Source organism: Vicia villosa, unplaced genomic scaffold (genome assembly GCF_029867415.1).
Source record: "Vicia villosa cultivar HV-30 ecotype Madison, WI unplaced genomic scaffold, Vvil1.0 ctg.004662F_1_1, whole genome shotgun sequence".
Lineage (NCBI taxonomy): Eukaryota > Viridiplantae > Streptophyta > Magnoliopsida > Fabales > Fabaceae > Vicia > Vicia villosa.
In genome coordinates, this window is record NW_026706486.1 from 26427 (window position 1) to 45502 (window position 19076).

The window sequence follows — 19076 nt, forward strand, 5'->3', positions numbered from 1 at the left end:
TGTTAATTTATATCATAACCATGGTTTGAGAAAACAGAGAAGACTTCAAAATCATACTTCTGTAACAACTACATAACTAAGATTTAACTGATGTGTGGATATTTTAGATGTGTACGAAAGTGCAATTCCGAATTTGAGAAATATTATTGATTTTCAGTAATGTGTGTCAGCACCACTAAGGAGGGCATTCGACAATCTCAAATTGCAATTAAGTATTTCCAATCCAATTTGAAGATGGTTTTTACATGGGCCGGGCATGAGTTTAGACACAAGATAGCCCTTCTCTTGGACATTACCAAAAGAAATGAGTGCCCTTACCATAGGTGGCTCTTCTTCTATTCTTTGCTTCAAACTAGAATCAAAAGCCGCATCACAAAAAAAGCACTTATTTAGACTTAAAAAAACCAGGGCTAAGAAAACCTTCGTTTCTAGCGTCACTAACAAACACTCACACCCGCTTCGCCGCTTTTCGACCAAAGAAACTATGGGATTGAGAGATGCAGTGGCAGCCGTCACCGCCGCCAACGCCATTGCTTCTGCACCTGTCACTCTATCATCATCAGACTATCTCGTTCACAAGTCTCCGAACGACAGTCGTTTATACCGACTCATTCATCTGAGAAACGGGCTTCAAGCTTTGCTTGTTCACGATCCTGAGATTTACCCGAAAGGTCATTCCAAACCTGTTTCAGTGGATGAAGATGATGAAGAGGAAGAAGATGATGAAGATGATGAAGATGAGGATGATGACGATGATGATGATGACGACGATGATGATGAGGATGATGAAGAGGATGATGAGGATGATGAAGAAGATGAGGAAGAAGAGGATGAAGTTCAATTAGGCGAAGAAGGAAAAGAAAGGGGCAAGGGTGCTTCAAATCAGAGCAAAAAGGTAGTTTTGTTGTTGTTGTTTTGTGCAGTGTTCTGCATTTTTGATGAATACCTATTTTGATTTTAGCTAGGGTATGGAGTTTAGGTTTGTATGTGGAAATGCACTGATACAGGGGAAGATTTGAGAACAGTTATGTGCAATTTGGTTTATTGATATGCTTGTTTATATTGTGAATATATTGATGTGTTTTGTTTTTTGCAGGCTGCGGCAGCTATGTGTGTAGGAATCGGAAGCTTCTCTGACCCAAATGAAGCACAAGGGCTAGCTCATTTCTTAGGTTTTGACATCTATCTCATTCAAGCACAAGTATATTTTTTTTGTTAATTTATATAGAATGGTTAATGACTATGTATATTCAATTATGAATTCCTTGTAACTGTTTTGCAGAACACATGCTCTTCATGGGGAGTGATGAATTTCCAGATGAAAATGAGGTGTGTTTGTCTATGTTATATTTTGTTTATGACCCTTTGAAAGCTGTGTTGTAAATTGGGGATTGCAGATAGTAGTGATTAGTCAATATCTTCTATTTGAGAACACTATGTACTAAATGACATATTGCAATACAAAAGCGGTTAGTTGAAATTCTGCTACGATAAAGTGCTATAGAGCCGATATTTGCAACACTGTTTGAAAATGAACGAATCCTTTTTGTATTTTGAAGAAATAGCTTAATATATAGTAGGTCAAATGAATACTGAATTGCGGTCTTAAGTTAGATGTTTGTAACAAAAGCCTTTTAAGTTTTTTCTTTAATACCAAATTAGTCCTTTTAGGCTGCAAATATTTTCTTTGTTAGTCTTGTAACCATCACATGCATAAAAAACAACATTAAAGTAGAAATAAGCATCAACTAACCTTAAATTGTGAACAACAATATGTTTTCACGTTCGCCACAGGCTCCAAGAAAATTGCAACAATTGAACGAAAACTTAAAGGTCTAACTTTCAGAGACTTAAAGGTCTAACTTGTTAAAAAGAACTTAAAAGACTAGTTTGGTTTAGTGGAATTGTCTACAAACACGAGATAATATTTGTGTTGAGAGTCCCGCATTGAATGAGATATGGCTTGACCTTACAAACCGGTTTTGTAAGATTGAGTTAGACCAAACCTAAATTCTAAGTTGGTATTAGAGCCTATCCAAGATCTGTTGGACCACCTGCCATTAGGTTTCTATTATCGGACCACCCAACATTTATATCCAGACACCAATTTCAATAATGTTAGGCGTGAGATGGTGTGTTAAGAGTCTCACTTCAAATGAGATATGACCTGAAAATATGTTCATAAGTGGGGGAAATTCTCACATTATAAGCCGGTCTTGTAAGGTTGAGTTAGCACCAATCCAAACTCTAAGAATCTGAACCTGAAAAATCTACTGTTATATGATATGAGATACAATTGATGCTGATTTTGTATATCCACAATTCTTATTGCCTTTCCCTTCATCCCTTAATTGAATGCCACATTGCCCTCAAGGGTATTTTTAAGCTTCAACTTCCAATAGGTACTTATAAAATAAATGATACATTTAGGTAATGATCTTGCATTATTGTTAATAATGTAGTTCTAGTAATCTAAGTGATTCTTCAATTCCTTCTACCTATCAGATGCAACTTTTTTTGGTTTGGTCAACTCAGCTTACTCTTAACTGCAACTGGTTTTCCTATCCTTATTTAACATTTATAGAACCTCCCAATTGATTGGGAAAAAGGTTGATTAATTTCTTTGTTTGTTTGGTTTAGCAATCTAATATCATACTCTTTATATTGTTAGTATGATAGCTATTTGTCAAAGCATGGCGGCTCTTCAAATGCGTACACAGAAACTGAATATACATGCTACCATTTTGAAGTGAAGCGTGAGTTTCTAAAGGGCGCCTTGAAAAGGTAAATTCTGCTATGCTTTGTCTGACAACATTTCCTCTTTAATTCATGATTTTAGACACCGCTTTTTGCAGAGCAGTTTTCCACTAGCCTTTCAATTGGTACTTAATTTTATACTACGTGGTGATGTGTTGATGTAAAATGCGTTGTGTGTGTAATGAATTTTAGCTACTGAAGTTTAATAGAGTATAATTCATTCTCTTTTAATATTTATTAGTTTACAGGTCACAAATATTGTAAAGCATAAAAAACATGAAACAAAATTAGTAAGCTTTATAATACAATACCTTAAGATTATCAGTCTTGTAAATTTTATCCTATATTATCTGTTATTTTAGTCATCTCAATATTTGTTGAAATATTTGACCTACATAATATTGATTATCAATTCAATCACCTTGGTTCTATATATGAATTATTTCAACTTTAACTGTCTTAATGTCTTTGGTTAATTATCTTCTGGAAATTGGGAGCTCCTGTGAAGTTGTGACGAATTAATATTTTAATTTATAGATTTCCTTTTTTTTTGGCAGATTTTCTCAGTTTTTCATATCTCCACTTGTAAAAGCGGAGGCCATGGAGCGAGAAGTACAAGCAGTGGATTCAGGTATTTATTATTTTTAATTTTAATCTTATCCTATGGATTTCCATTTTAGCCTTTCTTTTTTATATATCTTTTCTTCTGTAAAAGCTCCAATGCATATCTTCTGCCAGTTTGCTGATGAATTATCTTTTATTCTATAATTGTATACCATAATGGTGTACGAAACTGAACACAGAATTTAACCAGGTTTTACAAAGTGATGCTTGCCGTCTTCAACAACTTCAGTGCCATACTTCTACACCTAATCACCCTTTGAATAAATTCTTTTGGGGTATGTTGTATTATGTTACTCATTCATTTATTGATCAATTAGTTATGTAGATTATTTTGTATAATGAAAATACTATTTATTAATTTTTTTATGCACTTGAAGGGAATAAAAAGAGCCTGGTTGATGCAATGGAAAAGGGTATTGATCTGCGGGACCAAATATTGAAATTATACAAGCAGTATTACCATGGTGGATTAATGAAGCTTGTTGTTATTGGTGGAGGTAAACCTTTATTTTTTCTGGATGAGCCTTGTTGTTTTTTCTAGTTAGCATCTTATAGTGTAATGTTATGCAATTAATTTGGCCTATTCAGTACTCAGAAACAGAGGGTTTATTCTAATGGCTCTTGTAGGATCAAAACCAACATATGGTGGTTTGATTTTAATGATATGCTAAAAATAATACAGAGTCTCTGGATGTGCTTGAGAGTTGGGTTGTGGAGTTATTTGGTGCTGTTAAAAAGGGTCCCCAAGCAAACCCAAAGTTCACAGTGGAAGGTCCAATATGGAAACCTGGTAAAATTTATCGGCTAGAAGCTGTCAAAGATGTTCATATTCTCGACTTATCATGGACACTGCCTTGCCTAAACAAAGAGTATCTAAAGAAACCAGAGGATTATTTGGCTCATCTCCTCGGGCATGGTATGATATCTCATTATGGGTGAATTTTAGAAAGTTGTGACTTGGGAATGTATATTTTCATTTATTTTATATATCATCATGCATTTTTTATGTATCTCTGATAAGATGAACGTAATACAAAGTTTGTTTATATGAAACTTTTATTGTATGTCGATTGATGCAGTAATACGACGTTTGCTTTTATCATTTAATCAATCTAGAAGTCTAAGATTGGACACTTTATGGTTGACTTTCATTAACAACGATTAAATTAAACTTTTAGAGGGCAGAGGAAGCTTGCTTTCCTTTCTCAAGGCTAAAGGATGGGCTACATCTCTATCTGCTGGTGTTGGCGATGACGGAGTTTTTCGTTCATCAATAGCTTATGTCTTTGTGATGTCCATCCACCTCACTGATTCTGGTGTAGAAAAGGTAATCACAATTTCTTGACTTGCCTAGGCCCTTAGATTCGATTTTTTTTTGTGTTTTTGTTGAGCTATCACTTGTCTAACTCATTGCAGTGGTGTTATTCTTTTTGCATCTGATGAGAGATCAATTCAGTTTGATTTTTGTTAGAATTTAGTGATTTTAAATTTTTCATTAATAACTATAAAAATGTGAGATTTGTGGAATGGTGGGAGCATTATTGACCATTTGTTTGTAACAGTGATTCTTTCATTAATACTTTCATGTTTCAATGTTATTTATTTTCTTCAATATAGCTTAACTTTTGTTTCCCCCACCTCCCAGATCTTCGATATTATTGGCGCTGTCTATCAATACCTTAATTTGTTGCATCAAAATTCTCCACAAGAATGGATATTTAACGAACTTCAAAATATCGGAAACATGGAATTCAGATTTGCTGAAGAGCAGCCTCAAGATGATTATGCTGCAGAGCTTGCAGGTTAGGGTTTAGGTTATAATAGAGATAAATCAATAATGTTTTATTGGTATTGTAAAATGTCTTGTAAAATGGGACAATGTTTTTTTTTTGGCTAAAAGGGCATATAATTTGGACCAGAGGGAGTATAATTTTGTACGATTTCATTGTCCGTATTGACTTATTCTAATTATTTTATTGTGCAGAAAATTTGAAATTCTATCCAGCAGAGGATGTCATTTATGGTGACTACGTGTACAAGACATGGGATGAGCAGTTGATAAAACAAGTTCTCGGTTTCTTTGTTCCTGAAAACATGAGGGTGGATGTTGTCTCAAAGTTGATTCATAACTCTGACGGTGAGTTCTTTTTTCTACCTTTTTCTTCAAATGACTGAATAGTCTCCCTCCAAACCTCTCTTGTTATTCATATAGATCGTAACATGGATAGCTAACATAATCTTAACTATTATCAAATTACAGTTTGGGGTTAGCGATTAACACATCGAATAAGGCATTAAAGTCAAAGTTAGTGTGTATGATCCCATGCTTTAATGATCCTTATTCAGTAATGATACTGCAATCGGTTTTTTGTGGGTTTACTCATTGATTTATTGTTGAGACTGTGTTTGGAAAAAGCATCATATTCATGGTGTCACTGCACGGCTGTGTCGAAGCCACAACTACTAACTTCACGTTGAGCGTGCGTCACAGCGTTTCTCCTACGTTTCCAAACAGCCTATGTATATAATAACTGTTATCTTGAAGAAAGTATTAGATCAGAATGTTTAAAAGTTTTTGCTGTATGAGTGAATGCCTAGTTTGACAAGGTCCCATTGAACCACAAATTCTTTTTGAATATTAGATCAGGATGTTTAGAGGGATGAGTAGTCCCAGAAGACGCGATTGCTAATGCTATTATTAGAGAAAAAATTATGGTTGCTCCCTCTATTTGAGAAAATATGGTAGAATATTGTTTTAATGGTTTGAATATGTGTGCAGAAGACTTATAAAGCGTTGCTAATGAAGGTTGGTTAGATTGGAGGATAGCCCAGTAGTTAGAGGGAGAACAAGAAAACTATTTCATTAAGAGGGATTTACTGATAAACAATTTATCATTAAGTTAACTTTTATAGGGAAATATAGCATCATCCGATTCATGTAGCTTCATGTAGCCGACCCTACTTAGTAGGGTACTATTTGGTTGGTGTTGTAAATATTAGTGTCCCAGGTTATATTTTCACAAAGATGATTGAACTAATTGTTATTCTTTTCAGATTTCAAACATGAACCTTGGTTTGGTTCACGTTATGTTGAAGAAGATATCCCTCAAGATTTGATTGATTTATGGAGAAATCCGCTAGAAGTTGACGCCTCTCTACATCTTCCATCCAAGAATGAGTTTATTCCAAGTGACTTTTCTATTCGAGCTAGTGTCAAGTGTGATGACGATTTTGAAAATTTGACTTTTCCTAGATGTATAGTTGATGAAGCTTTGATTAAATTTTGGTATAAGCTGGATAGTACTTTCAAAGTTCCTCGAGCCGATACATATTTCCGAATCAACTTGAAAGGTGGATATGCCAATGCAAAGAACTGTGTATTGTCTGAATTGTTCATTCACCTTCTTAAAGATGAGCTGAATGAAATTATATATCAGGTTAGTCATTTATCTTTTTCATTAGAAACGGAAGAGGACTATAAATGAAGATAGGAGATTCTCCACCATTGTGCTTCACTTTGATTTGCTTATTAAATAACGTTAATAAAAAAGATAAAAGACTAATACTTTCTTCTATATTACATGATTTGGATTAAAAACTTATTTGCAATTAATAAATTTCAATTAAATATAGTTAGTGGAGGGTGTGAAATATCGTGCGGGAGTTTTTATGGATCTATTATATATTTAGATATATTTGTAAATGAGTTTGTGTGTCTATGCGTGCAGGCTAGTGTTGCCAAGTTAGAAACTTCCGTCTCTTATGTTGGTGATATGCTTGAGCTAAAGGTCTACGGTTTTAATGAGAAGCTTCCTGTTCTTTTATCTAAGGTTTTGTCAGCTGCTAGATCTTTTGTGCCAACTGATGAACGGTATCAGGTGAGTGACATGCTTATGTCGATTTCATAAAGGGGAAATTCCACAAACTTCTATTTTAAAATGAATACACACCTCTAATTTGTGTAACAGAGGGTAGGTGTGTGTAATTTAGGGAAGATCAATGTTTTTTACAGAATAGAGGTGATTTTTATGTTTTCATTCTTCATTGCGATTGACCAATACCTATTTAAACAGGTAATAAGAGAAGACATGGAGAGAACTTTAAAGAATTCCAACATGAAGCCTCTAAGCCATTCATCATATTTGAGATTGCAAGTTTTATGTGAGAGCTTTTATGATGTTGACGAAAAGCAGCAATATCTAAATGATCTGTCAATTGATGATCTGAAGGCATTTATACCCGAGCTTCGATCACAGGTTTAAATGAAATATTTGATATTGGCATTTTAGTTATATTTTTGCCGTTAGTTGATTTGTAAACACGGATTCTAGGATGAACCTGTATATAAGTCAACCAGGGTTTATTATCACTTTTTATTTGATTAGTTGTCTTTAATTTATTATTGTGAAATTGTTGGATGTTTATTATTTTTTGTCTCAACTTCTTACAGTTATATATTGAGGGTCTATGCCATGGAAATTTGTCAGAAGAAGAAGCGATAGAGATATCCAATATATTTAAGACGAATTTTCCAGTAGATCCACTCCCTATCAAGTCGAGGCATGCTGAGCGTGTCATTTGCCTCCCTTCTAGTGCCAATTTAGTTAGAGATATAAATGTGAAGAACAAGTTGGAAAAAAACTCTGTGATCGAGGTAATTTCAGTTTGATTGGTTGTTATTTGTATTTCATCAACGGGTTCCATATAAGACAATAATTTCTCACATGCTTTTTCCACTTGTTTTGATTTGCTATTTATGCAGCTTTATTTTCAAATTGAAGAAGATATTGGATTGGGATCAACGAAGTTGAAAGCTTTGATCGATCTTTTTGAAGAAATTGTTGAGGAGCCACTTTTTAATCAATTGAGGTAACAATATGATGCTAGAAGTATCTCCTGCCTTTTTGTTAGTTTGGGGCTGAAATTCTTGATATGTAACTGGATACAGGACAAAGGAGCAGCTTGGTTATGTTGTTGAATGTAGCCCGAGAGTAACATATCGTGTTTTTGGGTTTTGTTTCTGTATTCAGTCATCTGAATACAACCCAATTTATTTGCAAGATAGAGTTGAAAGCTTCATAAATGACCTGGAAGAATTGTTGGTAAGTGTTCCTTATTCAATGGCATTTTTGTAAAGTAGGTTAATATAAACAATTCGATCACCAAATGAAAACTTCTGACCAAGTTTTAGGATTTCCATGTCGAAAATATTTGGCTGAAATCTATGTTTGTTAAATGAAGATTTGTGTTTTGAAGAAATGTTTTGCTATTGTAGAATGGCCTTGATGACGAATCCTTTGAGAATTATAAAAGTGGCTTAATGGCAAAGCTGTTGGAGAAGGATCCATCACTCACATATGAAAGCAATAGACTGTGGAATCAGATTATTGATAAAAGGTACTTTACATGTTTTATAGACTTTTGTTTAAGTTATTAATAACTTTGTTGATAAAGTATAACCACCTGTGAGTATTCCTACATGGCTCAGCTGGTTGATATCTTTTCTTAGACATAAACGCTTATATGATAAGCACTTATTGAATAAGTACTTAATTTAGCTGTTTAGCCAAACACATAGTTAGAAATGTATGATATTAAATATGCCTTGAAAGGAAATATGCTGAGTATTTGTTATGCTTTGTTCATGCAATGGTGGTTTATTTGATGATAAATGTTGTAAATTTTCAGGTACATTTTTGATATATCAAAGAGAGAAGCTGAAGAGCTAAAGAACATAACCAAGCTTGATGTTATTGAGTGGTACAAGACATATTTGAAACAATCATCTCCCAAGTGTCGGAGACTACTTGTTCGGGTATGGGGTTGCAACACAGATATGAAGGAAGCCGAAGCACAACCTGAATATGTGCATGTCATAACCGATCCAGCAGCTTTTAAGAAGCAAGCTGAATTTTATTCAAGTTTTTGTTAAACTTAAATGTTGGACTACCTAAAATTTCATGAAAGAAATTTTTGAGAGGGAAAACTATACAGTAGAGTTATTGGTTGCTGTAAATTACATTGATTTTTGGGAATTAGTCATTCATTTTATCAATAAGTTATTGTAGTCCATTTGTGTATGAGCTCTCTCTTATGGTCTAGGACAATTATCATAACCTTGTGGTCCATAGTCTTAAGAGTCCTACATCAAATAATAGAAGATCTGAATGTGTTTAAACGTAGAGTCCTTTGTGGATACTAGTGTGATTCCTCCTACCTTGTCTTCTCGGGGCTTTGAGATCCCCTCTGGAAGATGGTAACTTGGAACTTTTTCTGTGTCTCAAACTTTCTGGCTCTCCAAGTTTACTTTTTATGGGTGTGTGTGACCTAGTGGTGAAGACTTGAATTTTAAGAGTATGTTTCTCTCAAGGTCTTAGGTTCAAATCCTGTGAGATAAAAAAAATATTTAAGCCTTGACATTTATCATTGAATGACCATGAATTATATGGTACTCAAAGTATACCCTTTATCTAGGAAAGTTAATAAAAGTTGTATAATGTTTTCCATCATTTATGAACCTCGTATGTTCGAGGGATGATTGTGATGTCACATCCGTTGGCCAATATCCCATGAACGAGCAATCTCGAACGCTTGTGACATTATCCTAGATAATTGTTATTTCCCTTTTCATATTGTAAATCCGAATGCCCATTTTGGCCAAAATGTTCTATAATATGTGAGTTACATTGACATACTTCTTTTCGGAGGGTGAGTTTTAACTGTGTATGAATTCTCTATTATGAACATTAGAAATTTGATTCTACAAACTAAATTCTTAAGGCAACTTAGGGAGTGCTCGACTTGTGGTGACCTCCATTTTGATGGCATCTTGATGTTTGGTAAACTTATCAAGTCCTACCTTGGATTCCAATGTTTTTGTAAGAAGAGACATTTCTTTTGGCTGTACGCTGTACGCTCCTTTTGACCGTATGCTCCTTTTTCAAATAAGGAGGTGTAACTACAAAGATACTTTGATTTCAAAGCGAGACAGTGTAAGTAGGCTATAATTGAGATTAAGAATGTGTGATTATATCTGGATGGTGAACCACAATTTAAAGTGATTTTTAGCTCCTGTATAATTCTAGATGTTGCTATCTCTGCTCAAATGATTATTGAGGTCAAATTTAAATAGGGGTATCCATCCGTATAACTGATAGTCGAGATATGAGGACACATATCACTAAATTAAAAAAGGTTTTTGACGTCTCGAACAACAGGACATACTTGACATTCTAGAAGAGTTATCGCTATGCATACTTATCCCTAAGAAGACGTTAGAGCTTACGTTTATGCTACATCATTTTTTTTTTCTAATATTTCTACATCAAGTCCTCTTTGGGTTGCTTGAAAGATGGGTTTGTTTTGCCTATCCAAGGAGGACTTGGATCGTACTTAACCTAATTTTATTTGGATTGAATATATTTGTTCATAAAACTACATATATTAACTAAAGTAATATGAAAAAAGAAAACCGAATCTCATGTTAAAACTGTTTTAATATTATCTTATAGAGAAGTGCTATGAACACTCTTTTTTTGTCACTGTCTCCAACATTCACTCTTCTATAAGATAAAATATAGATAAAATATATGTGAGTCTCTCACTTTAAAAATGAGTCTCGTATAAAATAGTGAAGCTCATATTTGTTCCACCATATAGAAGAGGGAGTGTTAGAGAGAATGACAAAAAAATGAGTGTTTTTAACACTCCTCTTCTCCAGCTGTGCAATTCGTCATAATAATATTCTATCAAATCAAACTTAAGAACATTTTAACCATTTCACGCTATTTAAAAATAAAGTTAGTTTTCTGTCAAAAAATAAAAATAAAATAGTTACTACCTCCGTCTCTAATTATAAGACATTCTTGAATTTTCTCTTTGTCTCTTTTTATAATATTATCTTTAACAAGGGTCGGTCTAATCAATCCGAGAGTTATGTTTTAATTTTAAAAAATTGCTTAAAAAATATAAATTTATATGGATTTTTTGGAAAAAGGTACTATAAATTATAGATTTTGAAAACAAATTTTAATTTTATATTTGTTTTCAAAAAATAGGTGTAAAAAGTTTTTTTTAAAAAAGATATATTGAGAATAAATTATAATTCTACATCTATTTTTAAAAAATTAAGTGTAAAATAGATGATTTTACAATTATAAAATGACTTATAATTCGAGATAATTTTTTTTAAAACATCTTATAATTTAAAATAAAAGTAGAAATAATTGAATATTTTTATTAATAAAATAGTGATTATATTAGTTTTCAAGATGAAACTCGAGACCTCTTTAAAATTCTTTCATTGCTCTTTAACTAACACATCAACAAAAGTACCTACGATAACCAATTAGTTGCACACATTTTTTTTTGATGGGAATTAGTTGCACACATTAATACCCTCTTTAATAGATTATTTCATTAAATTACATATATTTACAACTTAGAGGTTATTTAAAGTATATATATAAACATATATTTAAGAGAGAGAAAAAAAAAAGAAACTAAGCACTTGGGCTCGAGTGGGCTCGAGTGGCAAATGAGTCTATGCAAATGGCGATATTCGAAAAATGTCGAGTTCGATTTCTGACAGAAATAACGCTTGATCAGTGCACGTGCCTCCGTAGCACGAGCCGGATTAGTCGATCTATTATGTAGGTTGGAAATCGGTGCGAAAGCGTAAAAAAAGAAAAAGAAAAAGAGAAAGAGAAAGAGAAGGGCATGTGTGTGGTGAGAGACTGACAGGAGCCCTACTCTTAAGAGGCTCACGAATCAACTCCAAGTGTATGTCCCATAATTCATCTGTCCAAACTCCTTCACATTAATGTCCTTTTTGCATAACTATGGGACCAAAATTGGGACAATCCCTTGTGAAGGGAACCTTCACTGATCCCTAAAAAAACAACACAAACCAAACAAATCTGGCACTGTATCTTATTGAATTTTGATTTTAATTTAAAGGAAAATACTTATTCAGTTATTCTTGTCAAAGATGAAAACAAGAATTGCAGGAAGAAATGACCACCATTGTGAAATAAGTATAAACTTATTTATACTACCAATACATCAATATAAATAAATTCTGCCATTAATAATTGAACCTTGGATTAACCGTTTATGTTGTTTTTCGGTTTAATAAAATAATGCCACGGAGGAAATTATCGGCTGAGTCGCGGATCGGTACGCTTTCTTTAAGACGTTTCGTGGTACTGCCAGATTTATGCAAAGCAGCTCGTAAATACCCACGACGCCTCCAGGATAAAACAGCTCGTTTCAATACGCTTCACACTTGCACGTGTGATGAATCGTTCTAAATGATACACCTTTCCGATGGTTAAAAACCAGTCTCAGTATCTGGATTTATTCCAGTCGAAAAAAGAAAAGAACAATTTGAGATGAAGCAGAGTAAGAGAGAGAGGAGAGAATTCGGAATTGAATTCTGGAGTGCAGAACAAGTGACTGAGGGAAATGTATTTATAGGCAAAAGGATCCACCCGAATGGACCAAATCGTGGGCGAAAATATAGTGGGAGAGTTGAACCGGCCCAGTCAAAGTAACCGTTATTCACTTGGTCAGACTTGGAGGACAAGTAAACCTAGTCAAAATCTAGGTTAAGACTTGGTCTAAGGACACGTCACCAATTCGTATTAATTAATATTAAATATTAATTAATTTCTTATTTAATAGTATTTAATTTTTACCGAATTAATTAATTATTCAATGATAATTAATTTTCATTAATTCGGGTTCCAAAAAATTAATTCATGTAGACCGAACCGAACCGAACCGAGCCGAGCCGAGCCGAGCCGGCCGGCCGGACGGACGGACGGCGGCGGCGGCGCGCGCGCGTGTGTGTCTTCTTGGCACATTGGTGTGTCCTCACTCCTTTATAAAATTGTAGGTGCCCTTGGGCCCAACAACAATTGTTCAAGTTGGAATATATATACACTACTAATATTTGTGTTCCCTCCAATGTGGGACTTAAATGAACCTTTTCAAATTCATCTCCATATTAGCTCTTACTTGTGTTCATTTATTGCTCATTTAATGTCAATAAATCTTTCCAACTCTTCCTCCAAGTTATCATCATTCCAAGTTCCAACAATCCCCCACTTGAATTTAAAAGGTGATTTTAGAAGTACGTTAAACGTTTCTAAGATTATGCATAAGCAAAGGTGTCTACGACTTGAACCTTTGCGTAGCAAGTAAGATTCCGATTCAACAAGAGTGACACTATTGTCTTGAACTCTATCTCAGACATCAGACCCGCACATAACCTTTTCTTAAGGTGTATTCTTAATAGCCCGTGCTTTTAATGGCCCTGCACGTGTATCCCGGTTTAGTGAAGGCTCTAGGAATTCTGCCTCGAAATTCCATAGGAACCGGCCTCAGTTCCACAATCACATAGGTGAATCTATCAAGAGTACTCCTGTAGCCTAGGTACCCCCTCATATAGAGTATAGATTTCATTAAGAGTTTCTATTATCTCATCCTCTTATCACTTCAGGATTCATGCTTCTTTTATTTAGTTTAGCATGATCGTCTCATATCACTCACAACTTGTTATTACCCATTGAACCTATTTCTTGGGATCTCCAGTCAATTAGGTCGGGTTACCATCATGAGCGACTCACGTTCCTATAGGCATTAGTCCCATCTTATATGATGTATTATAGACTTTCTCTCTAGCTAATCCTTTCGTCAAAGGATCTGCTAAATTTTCATCAGTGCGTACATGATCCACTCTCACAGCTCCTTTAGAGATACAGTCTCTAATAGTGCTATGCTTTCTTCTAATTTGACGTCTTTTACCATTATAATAACGGTTCTCTATTTTTGCAATAGCCGCGGTACTATCGCAGTGGATCAACACAGCTGGCATAGGTTTTTCCCACAAAGGAATCTCAGCTAGCAAGCATCTTAACCAACTTGCTTCTTCACTAGCATTTGCTAATGCTATCATTTCAGACTCCATCGTGGACTGAGCCAGGATAGTCTGTTTCTTTGATTTCCAAGATACAGCTCCTCCGGCTATGTTGAATACATAGCCACTAGTAGCTTTGGAATCATCTGATAAAGTATTCCAATCTGCATCACTGTATCCTTCAAGTACTGCAGGAAATCTCTGATAATGTAGACCGAGGTTCATTGTCTTTTTAAGGTACCGCATGACTCGCTCAATAGCTCGCCAATGCTCATTACTCGGTCTACTTGTAAACCTACACAACAATCCTACAACATATGCAATGTCTGGTCTAGTACAATCAGTGGCATACCTAAGACTGCCAATGATGCTTGCATATTCTGCCTGTCTGACACTTTCACCAGTGTTCTTAAACAGTTTCATACTTGGATCATATGGTGTACTTGATGGTTTACATTCAAAATAGTTATATTTCTTTAAGATCTTTTCCACGTAGTGTGATTGATCCAAAGAAATTCCTCGTTCAGATTTTGTGATCTTGATGCCAAGAATCACACTCGCTTCTCCGAGGTCTTTCATATCAAAGTTGTTGCACAACAATGATTTCATAGCATTAACGGCATGAATGTTTGATCCAAATATGAGTAGGTCGTCTACGTATAGACAGATGATAGTGCAAATGCGATTCTCAGATTTGTAATAAACGCATTTGTCACTTTCATTCACTTTGTAACCATTCGATATCATTAAGTTATCAAACTTTTCATGCCATTGCTTAGGAGCTTGTTTTAATCCATACAAGGATTTATCTAACTTACAGACCTTGTTCTCTTGTCCATGGATTACAAAACCTTCAGGTTGTTCCATATAGATTTCTTCTTCTAAGTCACCGTTTAGAAAAGCTGTTTTTACATCCATTTGGTGTACTATCAAATTATAGATAGCAGCGATTGATATAAGTACCCTAATGGATGTAATTCTAGTGACTGGAGAGTAAGTATCAAAGAAATCTACATTTTCTCTTTGTCTAAAACCCTTGGCTACAAGACGAGCCTTGTATTTATCAATAGTTCCATCAGGTTTTAGTTTCTTTTTCAAAACCCATTTACAACCAATTGGTTTGCATCCAGGAGGCAAGTCTACTAAGTGCCAGGTTTTGTTAGACTCAAGAGAATCTATCTCATCATTAATGGCTTCCTGCCATAAGTCTGCATCTAGCGATGACAAAGCTTCTTGAAGATTTATTGGATCTTCTTCTACATTATAAGCCGCATAGTCAGGCCCATAATCTTTAGAGACTCTTACTCGTTTACTTCGTCGAAGTTCTGTTTCTACCTTGTCGTTGCTTTCTGTGCTTCTTATCACAGGAATGTGACTTGATTGAGTGCCCCCACTATTTCTTGATTTGAAGGGAAATTTGTCTTCATAGAAATCAGCATCATTCGATTCTATGATCACTTTTGCATTTAGGTCATAAAACCTATATGCCTTACTGTTTGCTGCATAACCAATGAATACACATTCGTATGCTCTACTAGCGAGTTTAACTCGTTTCGGATCCGGAATTCTGACATAAGCCAGACAGCCCCAAGTTCTCAAATAAGACAAGTTTGGTTGTCTTTTCTTTAATATCTCATAAGGTGAGATCTTAATTTTTTACTTGGGTATTCTATTCAGGACATAGCAAACAGTCAATAAAATTTCCCCCCACCAGTGAGGTGCAACACCAGAATTCATCATAATTGCAACAACAAGTTCAGTAAAAGTTCTATTCTTTCTCTCTGCTTTACCATTCATTTCAGGAGAGTATGGAGCAGTCGTTTCATGTACAATTCCATGCTTAATATAAAATTCATTAAATAACCCAGAATCGTATTCAGTTCCCCTATCACTACGAAGTCTCTTAATCTTCTTACTAAATTGATTCTCAATTTCAGTCACATACATCTTAAACATGTCAAGCGCTTCACTTTTATTTTTCATTAAGTATACATAAGTATAGTCAGAACAATCGTCAATAAAAGTGATAAAATAACGTTTACTATTTCTAGTTAAGGTTCCATCTAATTCACATATATCAGAATGTATAAGATCTAGGGGATTAGATTCCTTAATTATTGATTTATGTGAGGTCTTAGTTATTTTAGCTTGACTACAATATTCACATTTATTAGTATCATTCACTTTTAATTTAGGAATTAAGCCTAAGTCGCTTGCATGAGAAATAACTCGCTTATTAACGTGACAAAGTCTAGCATGCCAAATATTAAAATCACACAAAGAGTAAACGGAAGGAGAAACTTTATTAAAATCAACATTCAACTTAAACATGCCATCAGCGGCGTACCCTTTCCCAACAAAAATACCATTCTTAGTGATGGTGTACAAATCTGCCCCTATAGTTTGACTAAACCCTGCCTTATTTAAAAGAAAACCAGAAACAAGATTCTTCCTAATTTCAGGAACGTGCATGACGTCCTTCAAGATCAAAGTCTTTCCTGAGGTGAATTTCAGCTCAACATCTCCAATTCCAGCAACATTAGTGGTGTGAGCATCTCCCAACAGCACTTTCTTATCTTCAGCAATAGTGTATGTCTTGAATATAGCACGGTCATAGCAGACATGGCGAGAGGCACCAGTGTCTATCCACCAGCCATCACTTCCACCAACCATGTTGATTTCAGTGATCATAGCAACAAATGGCTCATCAGTCATGTTAATTTGAGCATTTGATCCAGCAACAGGTTTAGGCCTGCTCTTACATTTCCTTGCCATATGACCCGGTTTTCCACAATTGTAGCAAGTGAAAACCGGAGCGTCATTTCTCTGTGGTGGTGGTTGCTGCCTAGCAAATGGAGCAGATGGGGCCCTAGAGGGATTCCCATTCTTAATTCGGTTCACAGCATTGCGGTTCTGATTCTTTAATGGTTTGCCAGTAGGCTTCAGAACCGCACCGAATTTCTTTTTGTTGTTCGAAACAACTAAGACTTCATCTTTCTGATCTTGTCTCCGAGCTTCCTCTTCAATACGGAGGCGAGTAATCAGACTCTCGATTGAAAATTCTTTTGTTTTGTGTCGAAAGACATTTTTGAAATCTTTCCAACCGGGGGGCAGTTTGTCAATTATTACAGCAATTTGAAATTGTTCATCGAGGGGCATACCTTCAGTAATGATTTCATGAGCAATTTTCTGAAGCTCGTGGCTTTGAGCTTCCACAGACTTTTCATCCACCATCTTGTAATTCAAGTAGCGGCTCACAGCATATTTCTTTGCACCAGCTTCTTCGGTGTCATACTTCTTTTGGAGAGCTTCCCAAACCTGTTTAGCAGTCTTGTGATTACTATAGTAATCATATAGGTCATCAGCAAGACTGTTCAGAATGTGATGTTTGCATAGGTAATCATTTTCTTGCCATAGGGCAATTTCTTTTCGGAGCTGTAAGTCATCTGCTGCGGCTTTTTCTTTTGCAGCAGAGTCTCCATCAGACGTTTTGGAAGCTCCGTCCTTTTTGGAGGTTCCGTCAGATTCAGCAGTTGACTTACCATTAGTTATCTCGATTGATCCAGAAGGAACAATTGGGATGTCCTCAGTCAGAACGTGAGCAACCTTTTTCAGAGTTAGGAAAAACTTCATCTTAGATTGCCAACGTTTGAAATTGGATCCCTCAAACTTGAATGGTTTGTCATTCACAGAAGCAGCCGCAGTATTACCGATAGTTTCCTCAGTCGACATGGCAGTTACAGAAAACGTCTTAAAATTGTTGTTTTTCGGTTTAATAAAATAATGCCACGGAGGAAATTATCGGCTGAGTCGCGGATCGGTACGCTTTCTTTAAGACGTTTCGTGGTACTGCCAGATTTATGCAAAGCAGCTCGTAAATACCCACGACGCCTCCAGGATAAAACAGCTCGTTTCAATACGATTCACACTTGCACGTGTGATGAATCGTTCTAAATGATACACCTTTCTGATGGTTAAAAACCAGTCTCAGTATCTGGATTTATTCCAGTCGAAAAAAGAAAAGAACAATTTGAGATGAAGCAGAGTAAGAGAGAGAGGAGAGAATTCGGAATTGAATTCTGGAGTGCAGAACAAGTGACTGAGGGAAATGTATTTATAGGCAAAAGGATCCACCCGAATGGACCAAATCGTGGGCGAAAATATAGTGGGAGAGTTGAACCGGCCCAGTCAAAGTAACCGTTATTCACTTGGTCAGACTTGGAGGACAAGTAAACCTAGTCAAAATCTAGGTTAAGACTTGGTCTAAGGACACGTCACCAATTCGTATTAATTAATATTAAATATTAATTAATTTCTTATTTAATAGTATTTAATTTTTACCGAATTAATTAATTATTCAATGATAATTAATTTTCATTAATTCGGGTTCCAAAAAATTAATTCATGTAGACCGGACCGGACCGAACCGAGCCGAGCCGGCCGGCCGTTCGCGTGTGTGTCTTCTTGGCACATTGGTGTGTCCTCACTCCTTTATAAAATTGTAGGTGCCCTTGGGCCCAACAACAATTGTTCAAGTTGGAATATATATACACTACTAATATTTGTGTTCCCTCCAATGTGGGACTTAAATGAACCTTTTCAAATTCATCTCCATATTAGCTCTTACTTGTGTTCATTTATTGCTCATTTAATGTCAATAAATCTTTCCAACTCTTCCTCCAAGTTATCATCATTCCAAGTTCCAACAGTTTATATTATTTTGCTTTTTTAAATATAAATTTTTTTCTTGTAATTAAGATAATATAATGAAGAG

At 35.2% G+C, this 19076-nt stretch overlaps 1 protein-coding gene across 1 annotated transcript; it reads left to right on the forward strand.

Moving 5' to 3' along the window:
* The first annotated feature begins 280 nt into the window (after window positions 1–280).
* LOC131642215 (nardilysin-like) lies at window positions 281–10078 on the forward strand. The gene is made up of 19 exons (XM_058912485.1): window positions 281–895; window positions 1097–1172; window positions 1283–1329; window positions 2672–2784; window positions 3315–3388; window positions 3561–3656; window positions 3759–3878; window positions 4064–4297; window positions 4560–4708; window positions 5027–5183; window positions 5366–5518; window positions 6436–6818; window positions 7110–7259; window positions 7455–7637; window positions 7832–8035; window positions 8144–8250; window positions 8330–8483; window positions 8657–8778; window positions 9070–10078. Exons 1-19 carry the CDS (start codon window positions 305–307, stop codon window positions 9311–9313), a joined length of 3357 nt encoding a protein of 1118 aa, XP_058768468.1. The 5' UTR covers window positions 281–304; the 3' UTR covers window positions 9314–10078.
* Window positions 10079–19076: the final 8998 nt, after the last annotated feature.

Excerpts from the sequence above, each read along its gene's own strand:
- LOC131642215 (XM_058912485.1), top strand. The coding sequence starts at position 305 with ATGAGTGCCCTTACCATAGGTGGCTCTTCTTCTATTCTTTGCTTCAAA. Across the intron at positions 3,657-3,758 it reads TTTGAATAAATTCTTTTGGG|GGAATAAAAAGAGCCTGGTT; the intron begins GTATGTTGTATT and ends ATGCACTTGAAG. Across the intron at positions 7,260-7,454 it reads CAACTGATGAACGGTATCAG|GTAATAAGAGAAGACATGGA; the intron begins GTGAGTGACATG and ends CTATTTAAACAG.